This window comes from Carassius gibelio, chromosome A5 (assembly GCF_023724105.1).
Source record: "Carassius gibelio isolate Cgi1373 ecotype wild population from Czech Republic chromosome A5, carGib1.2-hapl.c, whole genome shotgun sequence".
Lineage (NCBI taxonomy): Eukaryota > Metazoa > Chordata > Actinopteri > Cypriniformes > Cyprinidae > Carassius > Carassius gibelio.
In genome coordinates, this window is record NC_068375.1 from 15,747,515 (window position 1) to 15,766,307 (window position 18,793).

The 18,793-nt window shown below is 40.8% G+C and overlaps 1 protein-coding gene across 2 annotated transcripts; it reads right to left on the reverse strand.

The window, feature by feature from the left end:
• Window positions 1-751: 751 nt before the first annotated feature.
• Window positions 752-18,454, reverse strand: LOC127997189 (keratin, type I cytoskeletal 18). Of its 2 annotated transcripts, none has more exons than XM_052592005.1 (10): window positions 18,317-18,454; window positions 17,581-18,008; window positions 17,358-17,440; window positions 17,079-17,235; window positions 7,579-7,743; window positions 7,327-7,452; window positions 5,609-5,826; window positions 5,140-5,165; window positions 1,944-2,055; window positions 752-1,607 (listed from the first exon to the last, which is right to left on the reverse strand). In XM_052592005.1, exons 2-10 carry the CDS (start codon window positions 17,974-17,976, stop codon window positions 1,565-1,567), a joined length of 1,326 nt encoding a protein of 441 aa, XP_052447965.1. In that variant the 5' UTR covers window positions 17,977-18,008; window positions 18,317-18,454; the 3' UTR covers window positions 752-1,564. The 2 variants fall into 2 exon arrangements, with proteins under 2 accessions (XP_052447965.1, XP_052447966.1); XM_052592006.1 differs by having other exon boundaries at window positions 17,581-18,005; window positions 18,317-18,413.
• Window positions 18,455-18,793: the final 339 nt, after the last annotated feature.

The following is an 18,793-nucleotide window of genomic DNA, read 5'->3' on the forward strand; positions in this document are numbered from 1 at the left end:
CATATTAAAATAGTTTTATTATTATTATTAGAGTAAAAATAAAACTGTCAGTGTTCTAATCTTGTTGTGTTTTGTTGATCCCACATGAATATTAAAAAAGTCAATTTGGATGATGATTTCTTGAGTATAATTAATTATTTAAAAGTGCGCTCCACTCTTAAAACAGACCACGTTATGTGCTTCTAGCCACAAGGAGGCAATGTTGTAAAATGGAAGCGGATCTATCTATCTATCTATCTATCTATCTATCTATCTATCTATCTATCTATCTATCTATCTATCTATCTATCTATCTATCTATCTATCTATCTATCTATCTATCTATCTATCTATCTATCTATCTATCTATCTATCTATCTATCTATCTATATTGATAATTGTCTGTTAAGTAAATCATACATTTAGAGTACAGCAGTATTCGAGATTGTTATGGCCACCTGTGGAGGGGAAGTGGGCTGTAAAAAACAAGTCGTTTTGAGAAATTTCTAATCACCGGAAGGATCGTGATGGAATACACCCTAGCAGCTGCACAGAAACCCTCTTCATTTGCCAAAGGCAGTAGTAGAAAGCCATGTCACTTTTATTGTCAGTAATATAGCCCAACAGGCAGCAGCTTGTAATGGCATTTGTAACAATAATAATGTCTGTGGTTCATAAACAATGGTAAAGCAGAAAAAACATAATCTGATGTTTTATAAGTCACTCATGAATAACAGAAACCAAATAAGAGTCTGAGGCTGATAGCTGACAGTCTAAAGTTTATTGTAGAAGCTTCATTTTATGTATCAGTATTTTTACTCATCTGCACAATATGAGATAATATACACCAGGTGCTAGAGCCGAGCTGTCACTCTGAGCAGTTCACACAACTTAATTTGCCAGATGTGCACTCCACATCCATAAACATAAAAAAAATATGACAAAAAGAAATGTCAAAGTGTTGTGAATTATGAGCCCTGTAAAAATTGCATAACTGGTCGGGGCTTCCTGTCCTAACATAAGTGTTACATTTTCATTATATGAGCTAACTGCCTATATATTTATGGATAGTAGATTAAATTCTACAAATAAAAATTATACAGACTTTTCATTGAGTATTTTGGATATAGCATAATGTTACTTCAGCACTGAAAATGAATAATAAAATCAGATTTTCAAGTAATAGAAATATGAATTTGACCTGTGTAAGATTGCCAGAATTTAATTATTTTATATCTGGCAATGATAGTGGAGCAAACCAAAGTAAAGACTCTTATTTACAAGGACTATGATGGGCTGGGACTATAATAGTTGTTTCACCCAAAAAGCCTCACAAAAGCAAGACATTTGACACTACAGAGGTTTGGTGTCAGGGCTTTTTCGGTCATCATTATCAAAGTGAGGCTGTCTTGATTTCATCCTTTAGCTCGGTTTCTCACACTGTGAACAGACAGGTTCAAATCCCCATCCACAGCTACATATCATTTTTCTACCACTGTCTCTAAAACTAGTAGTATTCATTCAGGAAATCAACTAGTATCATATGTATTCAGTTTCACTGTGTGACTTTCGGTCTGTGCTACTTTTAAATGACCCGCTCTACTGCGACTCGCCTTACAGAATCAGACCTAAAGAAAGTGAAGAAGAAATAACATCAGTGAAAAGAAATGCAAGACATTAAAATGATTATAAGAGAATGCGAAGAAGTATGTCTTGTAGCTTATAGTCATATAAATTATTGCAATCTCTACCTTGATGAAAAAGAGTTTGTAGAAAAAATAAAGACAGCTGACACATCACTACTTTATAATATCTGTATGTTTATTCAGGTTTTTATTTATTTATGATTTTTTTTTTGGTGGAGTGATGAACAAATCCCTGAGAATAGCCTTGTGATATCTTGTGTAAAGAGTATCCACTGGTAAAGCACAAGAATCTAGGTGACACTTGTGAGCAAGACTCACTTTTTTCGTTCTTCAATCTGTTCAACTTCGCTGGACTCATCCACCACCTTTCCATTTACCATTGTCTGGGTGACCACCTTCACAATCTTCCTTGTTCTCACTTCAGGCTCTTCTACAAAAGGCAGAAAGACAATGCTAAAACTATGAGCAATTGAATTAAAATAGAGAATTTATTCAAGTTCAGTGCTTCAAATGTAGTATTATGCTACTGTAGGTAACTCAAATGCTCTTTTTAGGCAGATCACTTCACTATAACTAATTTATTGTGCAGAGATACACTATCAAACATCTGTTGACAACTACAATATAAGCAAACTTAAAGGGGTCATATGTTGCGATTTCAGTTTTTCCTTTCTCTTTGAAGTGTTACCAGCCCTTGGTGCATAAAAATGATCTGTAAAGTTGCAAAGACTAAAGTCTGAAATCCAAAGAGATATTCTTTAAAAAAAAAGTTAAGAGTCAACTGCGCCCTCCTAAAACTGCCCATTGTAACACGTCCCCACATGTCTACATCACTGTATGGGAAGATTTGCATAACTCCGCTCAAATGTTCACGAAACGAAAGAAGGCATAACTTTGATTCTTTGTTTGGTCTTCCAAAAGAGGACACAGCTAGAAATCAGTGGTTAAGTTGTATTTACAACACTGTTCCAGAACATTTCAACCCAAATATTCAGATGTGTGCAGCACATTTTACGGAGCACACAGACTGTTTCCTGAACCAGTAGCCTGCAATGCTTCTGTGCACAAAGTCTGTTTCTATAAAGTGGGGCAATTCCAACTTTGCAAGGACAGTCTGACGATTGTAATTCACAGCCTGTAAGTACATTTACATATTTAAAGAATTTGCCACTGATGATTCAAACACAAGTTTTAAACAGTTTAGGGCAGCACATGTGGCATTCAGTCAATCACAATGCACTGGATAGCTGGCCAATCAGAGAACACCTTGCTTTTCAAAATAATGAGCTTTTAAAAACCAATGCGCTTCAGAAAGGCGGGGCATAGAGGAGCAACAATAATGTACATAATTTACACAACTAAATGTAATGTACTATATCTTAAACCATCGTTTTGGTCAAAATAAGTTACTAATAAAAATTTTACTATTGTATTTACACATATAACACATGGAAAAATGCTCCAGTTTCTAACATAATCTCTGTACCCTGAGATAAGGGATTGAGCATTGTGTAATAACATGCTAAGGGGGAAACTCTTGTTTACGCTGGAATTGATTCCTGATTTGTTTATGTTTGTGTAACTGCTCGAATAAATGGTGCCTCAACTAGCTAAAAGCGCTCCCTATTGAACAATTTCTCCCGTTGCATTTAATACGCTTATGGAGAATGCATTCAATAGCGTCAAACTATAAGCAAATGCAGAACTAAGTCAGAGCACCCGTAATGAGGGCTTCTAAAACCATAAGTTAATTATGAGACCCAAGCCATTTGGATGGGGACTACATAGCAGAACCCTTCCACTCAAAGAGAGGATTAGGTGAATTAAGCAGTCATGTGCCTCGAGTGTAGGGACGTCTAAGTTGTAAAACTTAGTAAAGGTTAATGACGATGACCCTCCAATGGCCTCAGAGATATCATACATAGAAATCATGCTAAACCATGCCTGTGAGGAGGCCATCCGTCTGGTGGACTGGGCCCTACTTGCTTGATCGACTCTAGCGCAAAAAGTAGGATGGTCTTGAGCAATAGGTGCCGCAAGTCAGGTGACTGGAGCAGCTCAAAGGGAGTTCCCTGCAGGGCCCTGAGGACTATGGATAAGTACCAGTTCGGTACAGCATGAGAAAGAGGCGTATTCAGTTTCTGAGCTCCCCTCAGAAACTTAACGACGAGGTAATTTTTGTAGACTGACTGGCCTGCCACGAAAGCATGATTTGCAATGATGGCTGCCACATATACTTTGAGCATGGAAGGGGTGTGCCCCATGTCTAGCAGCTCTTGCAGAAAGGTTCACACATCACAAGAGGATGGGACTGTACACAGGTTAGAAAAGACCCACCATTTAAGGGTGTAAAGGTGTTTTATAGATAGGGCACTAGCATCCAAAATTTTATTACTTACACTCGCGGGGAGCTGTAAAGGTTCCCGTCAAGTGGCCAAACATGAAAGCTCCACAGCTCGTAGCCAGGGATGACAAATCATGCTTTTTGTGATCTGTCCTCAGTGGTATCAGCCAAGGGGCCGCAGATAACAGCTGAATCAACTCTGAAAACCACGTCTGATTCCTCCAGAGTGCCATCATCTCAAGGCAGTTGATGTGCAAGTGTTGCTTCAGGTTTGACTAGGATCCATATGGTGGTCCCCAAATTGGATGTTGGATGCATCCAAATAACTGCAGTAATTTTGTTGGGCCAGCCCTGAAGGGAAGGTCCCATTGCAAACAGAGCTTCTATCACCCACTAGGCAGGGGAATTGAGAGAAGACTTGAGCATTCTTTGAGGAAATTCCACCCTCGGAAGGACCTGACCCTTTCCTCTCTGTATACTGAACGGCCAGAACGGCTTTTGAGGTTCAGGATTCAGTGTCACTCCTTGGTGCTTGGGAAACGGGTAGCATTTCCCCGCCTGGAAATGCTGTGCAAGCCAGCAGTGGAAGGCTTGTTCAGTGATCTTCCACTGCTAGGGGCTCTTCCTCTCCAGTCTTCAGAGTCCAGTGAGGAAATTATCTTTGTCACTGAAGGAGAAAAATTCTGACAAATGGCACTCTAAGTCGAATTGTATAGCAGTTGGCTCCTCCCCTTTTGGCAGGTTGAACATGAAAAAAATCAGGCTTCAGTATCAGAGTAAACAGGAGTTTCCCCTTAAGCATGTTAAATGCAACAGTAGAGACCATTCGATAAGTAACTTGTCTCATTTGGATGTTTAGTTACGATTGCATGGTGACGCTTTCCTGAATATATGCCAGTGTTTTATTGTGTTCGCTTATTTATAATCTGTCACAAAAATATGATTATAAAGTAATTTTAGTTTTAATAATAGGACATCCCAGTTTAAGATGATTTTGTACTAGATGTTTGAAAGTAACATACAAATTCCCTGCTAAAGAAACCAGCATTTTATGCAAATAGACCCTAGTCTCCCCTATTAGTATCGATATTAAATAGCATTTTAATGTATTCAAGAAACTGAATACATCTTTAGTTCTACAATAGAGCTATCCATTCAAAACAGACTTACTTTTAAGAGTGGGTGTTTCTTTTATCCTGAAAAACAAAAAGGAAACAAATGTCATCAGAGACGTTTCCTTCAGCATTATCTGCATTTCCTATCAGCATTATCTGTGAACACTGTGTATACTTGGGAAAGTCATGGCCTAGTGGTTAGAGAGTTTCACTCCAAACCCTAGGGTAGCGGGTTCGAATCTTGGGCCGGCAATACCATGACTGAGGTGCCCTTGAGCAAGGCACTGAACCCCCAACTGCTCCCTGGGCACCGCAGCATAAATGGCTGCCCACTGCTTCAGGTGTGTGTTCACTGCTCTGTGTGTGTGCACTTTGGATTCGTTAAATGCAGAGAACAAATTCTGAGTATGGGTTGCCATACTTGGCTAAATGTCACGTCACTTCACTTAAGGAACTTCCATATATAAACAAAAAACATATCAAAAAGCATTGTTCGGCTTTGAAAAACCTCTCTCAGTTCTTACACTTCCTCTCCATCCAGCAGCCTCCGGTAGGTGGCGATCTCCAACTCCAGATTCTGTTTGATCCGCAGTAACTGCTCGTAATCAGTTTTGATTCTCTGCATATCCAGGCGCAGTTGTGAGAGTTCGTCCTCCAGCTGTGTGAGTGTGCCCTGAAGATGCTCGATCTCAAGCGTGTACTTCTGATTTGTCTCTCCGAGGTTCCCCTCCAGAACACCAACCTGAGGTCAATCATAACATTAACATTTTCAATGAGAGCCCAAAATACTGTATGTAGGACTGTAGTATGATTAGTTTAAATCCAAAATTAGAGAAGGAAGAATGAACTTCCATAAATCTGATCTAAATCCAGTATGTGTGAACTAGTAGCTGAACAACTTGCTGAAAAGTCTTTGAAAAGGCCATGAGGATCCAATGTGTTTTTAGACTGTCGTCACATGTATTACAAAGTGTTTTTTTTAATACAGGAGTAAACATATATGGTTGTTGTTTGCATGAGGATGAACAGCAGATGGAGAGGATTGTGGTTTTCTGTGCTGAAGAGCTAACCTTGACACGCTCTCTGGATATTTGTCGACAAACTATAGGCTAAATTAGGTTTAAAAAAAAAAGGTAAAAAGAAAAACTCTGCACGAATATGATGCTTCAAACAGCTCACTGACATATTAATTGACCTTTAACCACATGATAGAGCATTTATTTGTCTGAAGAATGTTTATCCAAACAGATTTACAAATGAGTATATTAACATAAGCAAATGATCATAAGAAGGTTGGAAAGAGAATTTTTTTTCCATTCGCTCTTGACTTCAAGCAATTAAATCTTGTCCCCTCTAGAAGACATTTTGAAAAGGAACTTTTTCTCACGTAGTAAAGAAAAGTAGGCAAGCAATTTGCCTTTATTATCTTGTACATAAACCTCCCAAAAATACTTTAGAACATTTTAAAGGCAAGACACTGCACAATGAAAGTCTGGTGCATCAGAAGAACATATGAGATGTATAATTTTCAAACTGGGGTGCAGCATTTGAGGATCTATAAAGAGTCTATGAATATTTAATATATTTAAATATGTGATATATATATAATAATAATAATAATAATAATTATTATTATTATTATTATTATTATTTATCTATCTTACTCGTGCATAAAGACTTGTGTAAAGTGTTAATATCAGATGCAGTTGCACTGTAAATCTAAAATAATAATAATAAAAATAATTTCCAGATAATATTTTTAAAATTTGGTTTAGTATCAAGTCAATGATCTCATTATTTAACATGAATATCATCCATAATAGTTTACATTTTTGTCAATTAAAAGTATTAACAATAACATACAAAAAAAGCTTTCTTATTTTAGGAAGGTGATAATCATATTTTTGGTTCCTTGGCATCATAACGTCGGAAATCCCTGTCATACTTCATGAACATGCAACAGAAATACAGTAGAATTTCAACATGTAAGCTCAGTTCAAGTTTAGATAGAAAGTTTGTGAAAGATCTAAATTTGTCCGTTTTTTTTTTTTTTTTTTTAATCTCATTTGTTGATTGGACTCTGTTCTGATTTCTACTACAGTGAAAATATTTTTTTATTATAATTTTCTATTTTTTCAGCATGTTCGTTACAATCAAAACAATTGGAAAAGTTCAGAAGACACATCTAGTGGACATTTCATAGACAAACGATCTCTAGGATAAACGTTCATTCGTCTTTCACCTGTTTGCGCAGATTGTCCAGTTCTACCTCTAACGCCTGCAGAAAGCGTCGTCTTTCATTGAGTTCACTCTGAGCACATCTCAAAGCCTCGTTACTCTCCTTTACCTCCGACTGCAAAGTCTCCAGCTGTCACATAGACACACATCACACAGTGCACATATTAGTTCAAACACACCTGTGTTTGCAGTGAAATCATCAGTCTATAAATAGCTTGATGTTGGCAGTGGAGTCTGTGTTGGATTGTACTCTGACCTTCTTCAGGTACCACATTTCAGTGTCCTCTTTATTCTTGCGTGCAATGCTTTCGTACTGCACCCTTAGCTCTGCCATGATGGCTCCCAGGTCTGGGCCCTGGGCTGCATCCACCTCCACATTCACTTGCTCATTGGCTAGACGGGACTTCATTGTGTTCTTCTCCTTCATGGAGACAATAATTTACAATCTCACCAAAACCCACAATAAAGCACGTAAAATGTGTGAATTGCATTAGATTGCAAAATATCAAATGATACTACTAGCTGAATGATACTCAGTTAATGATAGTCAGAAATACTAACCTTTAGTATTTAGTAAATCGGCAGTGTGTGTATTATTTAAAATTGAGCAACAATATTTTTGCATAGTGTTTTATTTAAAGTGTGTATTTGTGTTATCTTTCTCTAAGGCAAGACAGGCATAAACATTGTTTTTTCATTCACTCCTCAATTTTTTACATTAGGCTTTTAATAAAAATGTGTAGACTAGTGAAAAGACAAATCCAAATCCAAAATACATGTTTCAGTGTTTTTATTTATTATTATTATTATTATTTATTGCACTTATCTATTTGCATCTGTAGATTTCATTTTCTCAAAATGACTTTTAATTCTCCTACACTAAACAAGAAATCTAGACCAAACTACAGTTTTTTTTTTCATCTCATTTGCCTGATTTTATACATTTTATATCTAAAATGTTATACCTGTTGACAGTATTACCTAATTTATATTGCTTTATTAAGTGATAAAAAGATATCAACTTTAGTTATATAATGACTCATTTTCATATTTCACCATAACCTTTCTAAAGAAAACTGTTTGAAAAAGATGTTTCTATATTGTACAGCACTCAAAGGACCTGTATATAACATATATGTGTTGTGGAGTAAAGGCGTTGCACAATGTATTTTTTATATATATGCATGATCACGTTTAATTGCTGTGTTTTTCTTTGGAGTGAATTGTTTTTCTTTCGTGTGGATTTGCTGTGTGGATTTGCTGTGTTTGTATTTGGAAAACAGTTCCCTATAGCCACACCTCTATTCCTGATAGATTAATGAACTAATAAGTGATGGATACTGGGCGGAGCGGGTGATTTGTTCCCTTATAAAAGGACGTAACAGTGACTGACGGGGTGGTGGCAGCATTGTGTATTCGTAACTGAAGTCAACACAGTGAGTGAGAAATCACGTTGTGCCTGCATCAGAGCGTGAGTGTTTGTGTTTCACTCATGTTGAGACGGCCTATGGCAATGAGAGACTGCAGCACATGGTAGACGAGTGACCACAACGTTGACGATTCACGGAGCACTGTTGGAGTAGCAGCGTGTGAGACGGGCTGAGGGCCGGCTGCGAGGGCTTACCGGGAGTTTTGGGAGACGATAAGAAAACGACGTGGTTCTTCTGCCGTGAACACATTGGACTGGATAGCAGGGTTGCTGTCCAGTCATGCAGTGAGTACGCTCTGACTTCTACCTTGCGGTGCGCCTATCCAATTTAATTTATTGCCTCATAACGGACGAAAACCATCCTGTTGTGTATAATTGTACCTGAGTGACATCTTGAATCGGCCGATATTGTTAAGGAAGTTTTAGTTGTATTTAATACGTTTTTTTAAACTGTTGATGTGAATTGGACATTGTATGCTGGCAGTTTTTTCCTCTTGTCTTCCAGCATCGGGCTGATACTGATCTCTATGTGTGACTGAGTGTTAACGGACAGCTGCTGTAATACTGAGGTCTAGTAGAGACTGAGTTAAACCCTGCCCTCGAGCTGAAGATCTGGACTTTGGACTTGCTGGTTGTTTGATAAATTTGATGTTTTTCTTGCAACTAATTTATGGTAATAAATTGTTCTACTGTGCATTTCTGGGTGTTGGTTTCCACTGTTCCCTCCTCCGATAAAGAACCTGTGTTTTAATATTGGGTTCCTGGGGTCTTAGTTTCGACTCTAGGTGGCGTAGTCGGCTACAAAAGTTAAATGTTATAGACCCATTCGGCCGCTGACATAATTGGTGTTGTGGAGTAAAGGCGTTGCACAATGTATTTTTTATATATATGCATGATCACGTTTAATTGCTGTGTTTTTCTTTGGAGTGAATTGTTTTTCTTTCGTGTGGATTTGCTGTGTGGATTTGCTGTGTTTGTATTTGGAAAACAGTTCCCTATAGCCACACCTCTATTCCTGATAGATTAATGAACTAATAAGTGATGGATACTGGGCGGAGCGGGTGATTTGTTCCCTTATAAAAGGACGTAACAGTGACTGACGGGGTGGTGGCAGCATTGTGTATTCGTAACTGAAGTCAACACAGTGAGTGAGAAATCACGTTGTGCCTGCATCAGAGCGTGAGTGTTTGTGTTTCACTCATGTTGAGACGGCCTATGGCAATGAGAGACTGCAGCACATGGTAGACGAGTGACCACAACGTTGACGATTCACGGAGCACTGTTGGAGTAGCAGCGTGTGAGACGGGCTGAGGGCCGGCTGCGAGGGCTTACCGGGAGTTTTGGGAGACGATAAGAAAACGACGTGGTTCTTCTGCCGTGAACACATTGGACTGGATAGCAGGGTTGCTGTCCAGTCATGCAGTGAGTACGCTCTGACTTCTACCTTGCGGTGCGCCTATCCAATTTAATTTATTGCCTCATAACGGACGAAAACCATCCTGTTGTGTATAATTGTACCTGAGTGACATCTTGAATCGGCCGATATTGTTAAGGAAGTTTTAGTTGTATTTAATACGTTTTTTTAAACTGTTGATGTGAATTGGACATTGTATGCTGGCAGTTTTTTCCTCTTGTCTTCCAGCATCGGGCTGATACTGATCTCTATGTGTGACTGAGTGTTAACGGACAGCTGCTGTAATACTGAGGTCTAGTAGAGACTGAGTTAAACCCTGCCCTCGAGCTGAAGATCTGGACTTTGGACTTGCTGGTTGTTTGATAAATTTGATGTTTTTCTTGCAACTAATTTATGGTAATAAATTGTTCTACTGTGCATTTCTGGGTGTTGGTTTCCACTGTTCCCTCCTCCGATAAAGAACCTGTGTTTTAATATTGGGTTCCTGGGGTCTTAGTTTCGACTCTAGGTGGCGTAGTCGGCTACAAAAGTTAAATGTTATAGACCCATTCGGCCGCTGACATAATTTGGCGTAGTCGGCAGGATAAGTTAAATGTTATAGACCCATTCGGCCGCTGACATAATTTGGCGTAGTCGGCAGGGTTCGGATACGGGAACGGTGGAACAGCACTTGATAGAATATCTAAACAAAAAAATAATAATGATGATGCCAGTGTTTCCTGGTGCCCCTTGGGTGCCCAAGTTTACGGGTGCTGATGGTGATTTGAAGTATGGAGATTGGAAAGAACAAATGCAAGGGCTTTTAGAAGCACAAGAAGTACCTGAAGCAAAGAAAGTTAAAATTGTAATGGGTGCCCTGGGTGGTGATGCAAAACGGGAAATAAGCGTTTTGGCTGATGGAGATAGGGATAAGGCCAGTAAGATTTTTGAGCATTTAGACACCTTGTATGCTGGAGAAATACCTCTTCCTGTCCTTAGGTCACATTTTTTTAGTTGCAGACAGAGACAAGATGAATCTTTTAAGATGTTCGTGTTGCGATTACGAGAACTCTATTGTAGGTTGCAGCGACGTAGTCCAGAAGGGGCCCTTGTTGAAGATCAACTGAAGGAGCAGTTGTTGCTGGGGTTGGAGGATGGACCTTTTCTGAGAGCTTTGAGAACATATGCACGCCGAAACCCAGAAGGAACATTCACAGATTTGCATCAAGAGGCTTTACTGTTGGAAGCAGAATACCGTCAACCAAGGTATGAACTTGCTTGTGCTGCTATTAGTGGGCCTGGTAGGGTTGATTCTCGCTTACAGGAGACTGACTGGAAAGCTGAATTAAAGCGAGAAATTCTGGAGGAGGTTAAGGGACAGATGCGAGAACTGACACAGGAAATGATGAAGGAGTTGAAGTCATCTAGTCCAGTGGCACAACTAAATCATGCACAGCCTAATTCTGTACCTTTCCAGCCACAAACTGTTTCTTCTAGGCGACAAAGGGGGCAGTCTTCTTTGAATATGTGGGATGCAGAGGGGAGGCCGATCTGTCGGCACTGTCAACAGTCAGGACATATAGCAAGGTATTGTAAGGAAAGTGTGCTGCCTAATGGAAATTTAAACTAATTTGCCCTGCTGCAGAGGTCCAGGCGGTGGGGCCAGTAAGAGTATCAGAAAATTCAAGGACCATTTCTTCTTTCATTGGTGGTTGTCCGATGGTGAGTGTTACGATTCAGAACATTAAGTGTACAGGACTGTTGGACACCGGCTCTCAAGTTACGCTGATGCAACAGAGTATGTTTGAGGAGAAGTTCCCTCAGTATAAGTTGGGTCAAGCCCCTGTTTTGATTTTACGAGCTGCAAATGGCCTAGAAATCCCCTATATTGGATATGCTTCGTTTGATTTTAATGTTGCTGGAGTCCAAGTTTTAGAGCGGGGTGTTGTCATTGTAAAAGATGAATTTTCTACAAACCCTTTAATAATTGGTATGAACGTAATTTCACAATGTTGGAGTGCTCTTTTCCAGAATGAGGGGCATTCTTCATCTTTGTTCCAGAGTACCAGAGAACGACAAGCATGGCAGCAGGTTATGGCAGTTTGTCAGCGTGTTGCAGCATGCACTCACGAAGATGGGTTACTGGGCAATGTGTGGTTGGCTAACAGACGAGGTGTACGTGTTCCACCAAGGAGTGAAGTTGTGGTTTGGGGACGTGCTCGAATGGGTCTGCGACAGCGTGATTACTGTGGACTTATGGAGCCTGTGTCTGAACAACCTGTGGCTGCTGCACGAACAATTGCCATGGTAAGGGGTGGTAGAATCCCTGTGAGACTCTGTAATATACATCCATACAGTGTTTTTGTAGGAAAATATCAGAAGCTTGGACGGCTATATGAAATCAATAGCTCTGATATTCATGGCTGCAAGGATCTTGGATTAACCTTGAATACTGAAGGCATTGTGGAGGTGAGGCTTACTGAAGCTAGCCTCCCCGTAGAAGATGTAGTTTCCCCTGATATAGGTCAATTTTCTCAAAGATCTGATTTGACCACACGGCAGTGCCAAGACCTCGATACACTTTTGAGAAAATGGTCTAAAGTTTTCTCTGAGAGTGAGGAGGATGTGGGGTACACAGAAGTGGTACAGCATAGGATCCACACTGGAAATGTGCCTCCCATTCGGGAGAGGTTTCGACCATTGCCTCCTATGATGTATCAGGAAATGAAAGCCTTGTTGGCTGACATGTTGAATAAGGGAGTCATCTCTGAGAGTGCTAGTCCATGGGCAGCCCCAGTGGTGATGGTGAAGAAAAAGGATGGGAGTTGGAGATTCTGTGTGGACTATAGGAAATTGAACGCCGTCACCCACAAAGATGCGTTTCCTCTTCCCAGAATTGAGGAGACTCTGACCACTTTGAAGAAGGCTGAGTGGTTCAGTACTCTGGACCTAGCAAGTGGGTATTGGCAGGTGGGTGTAGACCCAGAAGATCGTCCTAAGACTGCCTTCGCCACCCCTTTGGGGCTATACGAATTTCGGCGCATGCCTTTTGGTCTGTGTAATGGACCTGCCACATTTCAGCGGTTAATGCAACGTTGCCTAAGTGGCTATTTAATAGATTTTTCTCTGGTGTACTTGGATGACATTATTGTGTACTCATCTGACTTTTCTACTCATCTTAGCCATCTTGAACAGATATTCCAGCGGCTGTCTCATTATGGGTTAAAATTAAGATCTGACAAGTGCCAGCTCTTCCAACAGCAGGTGAAGTTCCTCGGCCATGTGGTGGACAAGGCTGGCGTACATCCTGACCCTGGAAAGACAGCAGCAGTCCAAGGTTGGCCTACCCCTACCACAGTTCGGGAGGTAAGGGCCTTCTTGGGCCTTGCAGGCTACTACAGGCGTTTTATTGCTAATTTTTCCAAAATCGCTCAACCTCTAAATGCTCTCTTGGTTGGCGTTCCTGTAGATAAAAAGTCTGGTACACGTCAGATTGAGTGGACCACTACATGTCAGTCTGCATTTGAGACCTTGAAGTCTTGTTTGACAAAAGCCCCTGTATTAGCCTATGCGGACTTTGCTTTACCGTTTGTTGTGTACACCGATGCCAGCCACCAAGGCTTAGGTGCTGTTCTGTCACAAGTGCAGGATGGAAGGGAGCATGTGATTGCTTATGCTAGCCGAAGCCTTCACCCTGCAGAGAGAAATGATTCAAATTATAGTTCCTTTAAACTAGAGTTACTAGCATTGAAGTGGGCTGTAACAGAAAAATTTAAAGACTACTTGACTGGATCAAAGTTTACAGTAGTTACAGATAACAACCCTGTGGCCCACTTACAAACAGCTAAGCTCGGGGCCGTGGAACAACGCTGGGTGGCCCAACTAGCCAGTTATGATTTTGTAGTGAAATATCGGGCGGGGCGGGAAAATGACAATGCAGACAGTTTGTCCCGATTACCTGTGTCCATAACAGCGCAGAATCAGCTTGCAGAGGTCCAACAGATTGATGCCAATGGAGGTGCTGTCACTCTTGGTATTTTGGGGATCGATGAGTGGCGAGAGGCACAACAAGGGGATGATGAACTCCAGGTGGTTATGCGGCATGTAAGGTCTGCCAGTGTACCAACCACCCTTGAGAGAAGAGCATTACCTCTGAGGGTACAACAGTTGCTTCGCCACGTAGCACGACTTGTAATCCATGATGGAGTGTTGTACAAAAAGATGATTGATCCAAATACCCAGGAGTGTCGATTGCAGATTATTTGTCCAGCTGTCCAGCAAGAGGAGGTGTGGAGGCGATATCATGAAGCATTGGCCCATGCAGGTGTTGAACGTACGCTGACCAGAGTGCGGCTCCACTTTTACTGGCCTAAGATGGAGGAGATGATGCGAGGGTTCCATTCTGGGTGCGTCGCCTGTAGCCTGCAGAAGGGTAGGGACAGTCATAAAGCACCCCTTAATCCCATCACAGTGTCTTGTCCATTAGAAGTGGTGGCTTTAGACTTTTTGTCCTTAGGACGACCTACTGATAGCTACCAAAATATATTAGTTATGGTAGATATGTTTACACGCTACGCATGGGCAATTCCAACAAAAGATCAGACTGCCCAAACCACTGTGAGGGCCCTTTGGACTCATGTGGTGCAGACCTTTGGCTGCCCTTTGCGTTTCCATTCAGATAGAGGACCAAATTTTGAGTCTGAGTTGGTTCAGGAGTTTTGTCTGTTATATGGAACCGTGAAGAGTCGAACTACTTCCTATCATCCTGCAGGAAATGGTAGGGTAGAACGTGTTAACCAGACATTGTTAAATATGCTCCGTACATTGGGACAAGAGAAACAGGATAGGTGGCCTGATTTCCTCCCTGAGCTGATGCAAGCCTACAACAACACTATTCATAGCGCCACAGGGTTTGCTCCAGCATATCTGATGTTTGGGCGTACAGTGAGGATCCCGGTAGATTTGGGGTTGGGTGTAGTGTTTGATCAGCAGAAGTGGGATCATGGAGGGTGGGTCCAGGATCATTATAAAAAGTTAAAGTGGGCTTACACCGTAGCTAAGAACAACATGGATCAGGCTGCTGAGAAAATGAAACAGATTTATGATCGTGGGGCTAAGGATGTACCTTTGTTAGATGGTCAGCGAGTCTGGGTTAGGGACCGAAATAGGCAAGGTCGGGGAAAGTTGTGTGGTTGGTGGAGTCCAGTGCCCCATATTGTAATAGGAACATTGGGAGAGACTGGGTTGGTGTATCGGGTAAGACCTGAACAGGGAGGGAAGGAAAAGGTTCTACACCGTAATGCACTTAAATTGTGTGCTGCCTCTGAAGGGGAAGTTCTAGCACCCCCTAGTACCGTGAATACCACGCCTATAGTCACGGCTCAAGACCCTGTACCATATAGTGTTTGGGTTGCTTCAGAACCTGTAAATCTGGGGAATGAGACGGTTAGACGATCTACACGTACAAATGTCGGACAGCGACCTATGAGATATAGAGAGTGATTTGAATAACTTTTGGGCAGGGACTGCTTTTATTTTACTGTGGGGGGGTGTTGTGGAGTAAAGGCGTTGCACAATGTATTTTTTATATATATGCATGATCACGTTTAATTGCTGTGTTTTTCTTTGGAGTGAATTGTTTTTCTTTCGTGTGGATTTGCTGTGTGGATTTGCTGTGTTTGTATTTGGAAAACAGTTCCCTATAGCCACACCTCTATTCCTGATAGATTAATGAACTAATAAGTGATGGATACTGGGCGGAGCGGGTGATTTGTTCCCTTATAAAAGGACGTAACAGTGACTGACGGGGTGGTGGCAGCATTGTGTATTCGTAACTGAAGTCAACACAGTGAGTGAGAAATCACGTTGTGCCTGCATCAGAGCGTGAGTGTTTGTGTTTCACTCATGTTGAGACGGCCTATGGCAATGAGAGACTGCAGCACATGGTAGATGAGTGACCACAACGTTGACGATTCACGGAGCACTGTTGGAGTAGCAGCGTGTGAGACGGGCTGAGGGCCGGCTGCGAGGGCTTACCGGGAGTTTTGGGAGACGATAAGAAAACGACGTGGTTCTTCTGCCGTGAACACATTGGACTGGATAGCAGGGTTGCTGTCCAGTCATGCAGTGAGTACGCTCTGACTTCTACCTTGCGGTGCGCCTATCCAATTTAATTTATTGCCTCATAACGGACGAAAACCATCCTGTTGTGTATAATTGTACCTGAGTGACATCTTGAATCGGCCGATATTGTTAAGGAAGTTTTAGTTGTATTTAATACGTTTTTTTAAACTGTTGATGTGAATTGGACATTGTATGCTGGCAGTTTTTTCCTCTTGTCTTCCAGCATCGGGCTGATACTGATCTCTATGTGTGACTGAGTGTTAACGGACAGCTGCTGTAATACTGAGGTCTAGTAGAGACTGAGTTAAACCCTGCCCTCGAGCTGAAGATCTGGACTTTGGACTTGCTGGTTGTTTGATAAATTTGATGTTTTTCTTGCAACTAATTTATGGTAATAAATTGTTCTACTGTGCATTTCTGGGTGTTGGTTTCCACTGTTCCCTCCTCCGATAAAGAACCTGTGTTTTAATATTGGGTTCCTGGGGTCTTAGTTTCGACTCTAGGTGGCGTAGTCGGCTACAAAAGTTAAATGTTATAGACCCATTCGGCCGCTGACATATGTATATAAATTATATACAGGATTCCCAAATTTGTGCATATGTAAATACTTTTTAGTTGCAGTTAATATTTCCATATAGTTCATTAAATTTATTATATAAATATGCAAAAATGTATGTTGTGCAAACTTTACCTATGAATATTAATGAGATCAAGCTGAATAATGAATGTTATTTTTATAAAAAAAATATATCAATCATTTTTTACATTAATATTATTAATGTTATGTTTTTGTGTCAGTTATGCGTTTAACCTCATCATGATTCTTCTTGAGGAAATAGAGCTCCTCTTTCAGACTGTCCAGATCTCCTCGAAGGGTTGCGATGATCTGATCATGATCAGATTTTGCTCGTCTCAGAGCATGACAGTCTCTCTCAACCGACTGACAAAGAGTAGCTTCTGCCTCCCATCTGTTTATGAGCAAATAATACAATAAACCTTTCAACCTAGAAATTAGTACTAAATAGCACAATACATTTCCCAATGGATCTTCTCAGGGATTAAAGGAAGGAACAAAAAAAGCAAAACTCACTTGACCCTAAAGTCATCTGCTGCAAGCTTGGCATTGTCGATCTCCAGCATTATACGAGCATTCTCCAATGTCTTTTTCCTCACCTGGAGAGCAGAAGTGTGATGTTAACTAATAAAGGATCTCATGCAATGACATCACTGAACGTTCCTTCTGCTTTCTTATCAATGAAGCAACTTAAACCAAAGAAAAAAACAGAACTCCTAGTTCCACTAGATCATCAAACCTCTTGTCCAATCGCATGTGCTTGAGCCATCAGTCCCTCGATGTCGTGACCCTTGGGTGCTCGCTCCAACATCAGCTGTTTAATCTTCAGCTCCAGGTCAGCGTTGGACTTCTCCAGAGAACGCACCTTTCCCAGATAGCTGGCAAGTCGGTCATTTAGACCTTGCATGGTCTCCTTGCCACTGGCACCAACTCCTAGACCATTCAGTGAGAGGTTGCTTAGGATGTTCAAGCCATTTCCCAGAGAAGTGGAACGAGACAGAGACAAAGTACTGGCTGAGGAGAGGGACACTGGGATTTTAGAGCGTCCCCGAACCCCAAAGTCACGCATAGACATGCTTGAAAAAGACGGCTGCCGTCCCAGAGAGTGGCTGTGCACAGAGAAGCTGGAGGTCATGGTGCTCGCAGGACCAGAGAGTATGCGCACTGCTGGTGAACAAAATATTCATTGGTTGTTAGTCTGAATTCAGCTTGTTGTTTCCTTATGCCATATGAAAAGTACTATGAAAACACAGAAAACCAATAGCTCTCCTTCACACTCTTCATCAGACAGATATCTAATGTTTAAGGAACTATTTAATGATATTTAATATTATACTGCAGTGAAGAATTACATTTGGAAAAATGATCCTGCAAATTTGTTGGCTTCAATAAAAAATAAAAAAATAAAAGAAAGAATAGATGGTAATTTGGTTGCAAACCAAGAAGAATTTGTGAATAAAAAATCTAATACTTACATGGATTGTGTCCAAATGTAGTGCAGCACCTGAGTGTGGTTTCACCCGGGGAAGAACTGGTGGCTTTTATTTGTACTTGTTCAGGTGAGTCAGAGTATTTATGCTTAGACTCCTCCTGAAGAGCTGTTGACTATGGAAGTCAACATCCAATCACATCCCTCCACAGGTGAAAGGATATTTTCTGACTGAAACCGATAAAACACGATAAAAATGTTCCCAAAGCACCATCCACATATTATATTGCACATTTGTCTTTGAAAACTGTCAGTAACAAATTATGTGATGCTTAACTTTTATTTGATGAAGCATTGCTAAAATAAAGGCATAGGAAGACTTACAGTTTTTCTATGATTTAAAGTTAATACAACACAATTCAATAGTGTCCATTGTGATTCTGACTCCAAATTTTTTTATTTTATATTCCACTTAAGGTTTGCAGTGACATGATGGTGAGCAAACGATGACAGAATTGTCACT